Source organism: Lactuca virosa, chromosome 4 (genome assembly GCF_052849685.1).
Source record: "Lactuca virosa cultivar CGN04683 chromosome 4, Lactuca_virosa_CGN04683_v6, whole genome shotgun sequence".
Lineage (NCBI taxonomy): Eukaryota > Viridiplantae > Streptophyta > Magnoliopsida > Asterales > Asteraceae > Lactuca > Lactuca virosa.
Window position 1 is genome coordinate 443,002,095 of NC_136429.1, and position 5,770 is coordinate 443,007,864.

The 5,770-nt window shown below is 38.5% G+C and overlaps 1 protein-coding gene across 1 annotated transcript; it reads left to right on the forward strand.

Moving 5' to 3' along the window:
- Window positions 1-1,423: 1,423 nt before the first annotated feature.
- On the forward strand, window positions 1,424-1,945 carry LOC145106692 (uncharacterized). Its single transcript, XM_079043632.1, has one exon. It carries the CDS (start codon window positions 1,424-1,426, stop codon window positions 1,943-1,945), a length of 522 nt encoding a protein of 173 aa, XP_078899758.1.
- The last annotated feature ends 3,825 nt before the right edge of the window (window positions 1,946-5,770 follow it).

Below are 5,770 nucleotides of genomic sequence, written 5' to 3' on the forward strand. Positions count from 1 at the left end.
ATCTGAACTTTTTCATACATGATGCATATGAAGATCGGTCCTACGATTTCAAGGTCGCTTTTAACATCTTGTAGCTATTCGGATTTTAAAACAAAAATGAAACTCAAATCAATTTGGGGAAATCAAACACAAAAATTAGATAATAATGTCAAAATAAAACATGAATCAGTAAAACAAAGATCAAGAGGGTGAGTGCTTCTAATGAAAATAACTAACCATTTGTTTTTCTATTTAGACCAGCAGAGAATATTAGATGATTTTACATACCTACATATACAAAATTAGTAATAAAACCAATAAAAATAGAAATTTTGTGTAAGAATACATAAAAACATTAATGATAAAACCTCCAGGATGCGAGTTTCTTGTTCAGGCTTCTTCAATTCAACCAAAACCAGAGTTGACTAATAAGAAATGTTAGAGAAAATATATAATCCCTAATCATGTAGAAAAGATTTAAAAAGAATAAGATATCGATATCACTTATAGAGGTAGTGGTGATGGCAAAAACGTTTTCTTCTTCATCAACTTTGTGTCTCCAAATCTATAGAAAACATAAGGGTCTCTTGATTAGGTTTACTAACCAAAGTAATTTGCAATTTACTAAAAACCCCATTCTTCAACCTCATGCAATCAGAAATCAAACTGTTCTACAGAAATTGGTCAGTTTCGATTATTGGGATCAATGAAAAACATTGAATAAAATAGATCATCAATGTAAAAATACATAAACAATATCATCCTAGCGAAACATACCAATAAAAATTCAAGTTTGCAGAACTTACTCTTTCTTTGCAATGTAGATAGTTCAAAAATAAATCAACCTACGAATAGGAAAACAAAACTGCAAATTAACGCAACTAAATCTGGTGAAGGTACCAAATCAGAAAAATAAAACCCTAATTGGAACAAAAAAAATCGCAATTGAGACTAATGGAAAAATAAAGAAGAAGCACTCGAGAGTTAAGATACCAAAATTCCATTTTCTTGTGTTGTGATGCGTCACGACTTAGGGTTAGGGGTTAGGTTAGGGGTGTGTGACATTGGCGTTGATGGGGACAGAGGGATAGGGTTAGGGTTTCTCGTCTTGACAGAAGGTAGAAGCGGTGCGACAGACGGGGCACTGAAGGGTGGTGGCGGAAAAGGTGGACTTCCAGGGGGTCGATAATCTAGTTGAGTGGGAAGAACATTTGGGTGGCCGGTGACATATTTATGGGTTGTAGCGACGACGTCTTGAGGGTGCTGTTAACTGTTAGATATCGAAGATATTTTGTATTTATTAGTATATAATCTTTGTATATTTAGAGATAATTATGATTGATTAGGTATCCCTTAATTTGAGGAACTTCCATTCTGGATTGGATCCTGGTGTTGTATATGTACCAAGGTTTTCTAATGAGAAAGGGGGAGCGTTTACGTTTTCATGGTATCAGAGCTTAGATCTCCAAAGGCGACAAACGAATCACCTCAATCCCCTTCTCCTTCTACCTCACCTTCCAAGATGTCTTCAAAGCTTCATCATGCACTCATGGTTTCTAATATTAAGAACCATATCTCCATCACTCTCGAAATGGAAAATGTCCAGTACTCTACCTGGGCAGAGCTTTTCAAAATACACGCTCGTTCCCATAAAGTCTACCACCATATTATCACAACAAGAAAAAAGAAGGCGCCGTCTACCGAAGAAGAACAAGAATTGTGGCTAACCCTAGATGCAACGGTTATTCAATGGATTTATGCTACAATCTCTCATGATTTGTTGCATACAATTCTTGAACCAGATTCTACTGCCATGGATGCATGGAATTGCTTGCGTGACATCTTCCAAGATAACAAGCATTCTCGTGCTGTCATGCTAGAGCAAGAGTTCTCTCACACAGTTATGGAAAACTTTCCAAATGCTTTTGCCTATTGTCAACGACTCAAGCTTTTGGCTGATCAATAGAAAAACGTGGGTGCCCCTGTCTCTAACGATCGTTTAGTGCTACAAAGGTTTATGGTCTTAGTGAAGCATATAGTGGTGTGGGCACACTTTTGAGACAAACTAATCCACTCCCACAGTTCTATCAGGCAAGATCGATGCTATGTCTTGAAGAAGAAGGAGTAAAGAAAAGCCAAACCAACTGATGGGTTCGAGCAATACATCAATCCTATGGTGTACATGCAAACCCTAATAGCTTTTGGATCTAGTTTGTCTAATGAACATGCAATTGAATATCCAAAGCTATAAACCCTAGATCTAATAAACTATAACTGAAATTAGGGTTTAGATCTTACCTTTGATTGTTATATAGCAATAACAATCAATCCTTGGCTTCAGAAAGCTTAGTGCCTCAAGTGCTGCACCTCTAATGGAGTCACAAACACCACTAAGCAACTTGGATGAAGAGGGAGGAGAGGGGAGGCACCAAAAACGGCTGGAAACCCTAAAGGAACACTTAGCCACGTTTTTGGGTCTCAAGGGTTCTTTAAATAGGTAGGCAATTAGGGTTATCTAACAAGGAAACCCTAATTTGACTGCTTAAGCCCTAAGCAGCCCATGGACCCCTTCTGGAACATGCCTTGGGCGATTTCTAATGGGCTTCCCCATAGAATTCGTCCAACCTATTATTCCAAGGTGATCCATAGCCCAATTGCAATTATCTTATAATTACAATTCCAGTCCCCTAAGTTTAATTAATCTCTTTTAGCCACAAAATTAATTCTTTATTAATTCTTGACTAATATTAATTAAACAATATGATTTCTCCTTTAATATATTATTCTCATAATATATTAATAAATCATAATTAAACCTTTCTCTCCTTAATTCATCCTACATATTGCTATGGTGAAGGCAACCCAAAAGGACCATGCTCACAATCGGGTCAAGTACATACCAAAATAGTTATGGACTTAGACACTAATCCAATAGTCTACCCTACTACCATGCCTGCTATTTACAAAGATGGGGATGACACACATTCCATTGGTAACGAACATGGGTCTCGGCAAGAAGCAGGAGGATCTCAGGGAGCACGTTGAAATACCTCACGAGGTGGCAATAATGGGGGTGGTCGAGGACGCTCAAACAATAGAGGTGGAGGATGAGGAAGGAACAATCACAGAGGTGGAGGCTCTTCCCCACAGTACCCTTCACAGATGAGTCGTCAACCTCAATGGCCATGGCCTTGGGGTACATGGTCCATCCCTCCGTGTCCGTTCCCTACTGCACCATGGATGAGATCAAACAGTAGCTCACATCAAGGAGTCCTTAGTCAAGGTCCAAAGTCACAACAGGCATACACTGCTACTGGTACATCTCAGTCAAACTCTCCGTAATCACTATCCCTCATTGACATTGAATCTGCAATGTACACTCTGGGATTGAATCCACCAGATCCTAACTGGTATATGGATACAGGAGCTTCCTCCCACATGGCATCAGGTACAGGTAATCTCACGTCTTATTTTAATTTGAGCAACAAACAAAATATCATTGTTGGTGATCGCAAGTTAGTTCTAATTCATGGTTATGGGCATTCTACTCTTAAACATCCTCATTCTCAGTTCACCTTGAAAAACGTCCTCCATGTTCGCCAAATTGTAAAAAATCTTGTTTCTGTAAGAAAATTTGTCAATGATAATCACGTGTCTGTTGAATTTGACCCAGGGGGCTTTTCTGTGAAGGAATTACAGACGAGAGTCCAGCTAATGAGATGTGACAGTCAAGGGGAACTCTATCCGGTCACCACTAGAGCTGCTCCTCATTCTGATTTTTCTGCTTTCGCTCCAAGCCTATGTCATGCTCGCTTAGACCATCCCATAGCTCCAATTTTTCAATTTCTTAGCTCAAATAATGACATTCAATGTAATGCTCTTGATAATAAAGTTTTATGTCCTTCTTGTCAATCTGGGAAGAATGTTAAATTACCATTTGTTTCATCTACTTCATACACTGTTATGCCATTTGATATTATTCATGCTGATATTTGGACATCACCTGTTGTGAGTTCCATGGGTCATCGATTTTACCTTGTGATGGTAGATGATTTTACCAACTTTACCTAGTCGTTTCCTTTAGCCAAAAAATCCCAAGTCCTATCTGTGTTTAAAACTTTTCATGCCTTTGTTGAAACACAATTTACTTGCAAAATAAAATCCTTACAGTGTGACAATGAGGGTGAGTTCAATAACACTTTGTTTATGGAGTTTTGTAAAACAATTGGGATTGCGTTTCGGTTCTCGTATCCTCATACATCACCACAGAATGGAAAAGCAGAACGTAAACTGAGAACACTAAATAATGTGGTGAGAACTCTGTTAACTCATGCTTCTATTCCACCATCGTTTTGGCCTCATGCCTTGCAACATGCCCACATATTTACACAATATTTTGCCAACTAAATTTCTAAATAATAAATCTCCCTTAAAATGCCTTTATCAAAAAGATCCCTCATATTTAGAACTTAAGGTTTTTGGTTGCTTGTGTTTTCCTCTATTTCCGTCTACTACCATTCACAAACTCCAACCCAGGTCTTCACCATGTGTATTTCTGGGACATCCGGTCTCACAACGTGGCTATAAGTGTTTTGATATGTCAACAAACAAAATAATTGTCAGTAGACATGTCATGTTTGATGAGACCAAATTTCCTTTTTCTTCACTTCATAGAACATCATCTAATTCTTATTCATTTCTGGATGATGACATTTCTCCATACGTGTATCAAGATGAATACATGGTCTCATCTTCTCCTGGTGTTTTCCAGCCTACAAACTCTCCACCAGCGTGTACCCCACCTGTTTCACCATCTCCTACACCTCCTAATTCACCTCAGGCAATCCCTCTTACACCTCCAATTCCTCCATCTACTCGACCTGTCACACGAAGTCAACATGGAATTTTTAAACCCAAAATTCCCTTTAATATGTCCACTTCGGTCTCTCGTTCACCTTTACCAAAAAATCCTGTTATTGCCCTTCGTGATGTGAATTGGAAACATGCTATGGAAGATGAGTTTAATGCTCTAATGAAAAATAAGACGTGGGAACTTGTACCACGACCACCAAATGTTAATATTATTAGGTCTATTTGGATTTTTGCTCATAAAGAGCGTTCTGACGGTTCATTTTAGAGGCATAAAGCCCGTCTTGTAGGTGATGGAAAAACACAACAAGTTGGCATTGATTGTAGGGACACATTTAGTCCAGCGGTGAAGACTGCGACTATCAGAACTGTGCTGGGTATTGCTTTATCCAAATCTTGGTCTATTCACCAATTAGATGTAAAAAATGCTTTTTTACATTGAGAACTGAATGTGACCATCTATATGCATCAACCATTGGGGTTTAGAGACAAGTCACATCCAGATTACGTCTGTCTATTGAAGAAGTACCTATATGGACTCAAACAAGCCCCACGGGCTTGGTATACACGCTTTGCCAATTATGTTCAGAAAATGGGATTTGTACACAGTGTGTCAGATCACTCTTTGTTTATCTATAAGAATGGAGCAGACATGGCATACCTGTTGCTATACGTAGATGATATCATTCTAACAACATCATCTGATAATCTACGTGCATCTATTATCTCACAACTCAATTCTGAATTTTCTATGAAAGATTTGGGTCCATTAAGCTATTTCTTGGGAATTTCTGTCTACCGCCATCAACATGGTCTTTTTTTTATCTCAACGGAAATATGCAGCTGAAATTATTGACCGTGCCGGTATGTCGACTTGCAAACCAGCTGCTACACCCGTTGATACCAAACCCAAGCTTAGCGC

Coding starts and splice junctions, on each gene's coding strand:
- LOC145106692 (XM_079043632.1), top strand. CDS start 1,424: ATGGTATCAGAGCTTAGATCTCCAAAGGCGACAAACGAATCACCTCAA.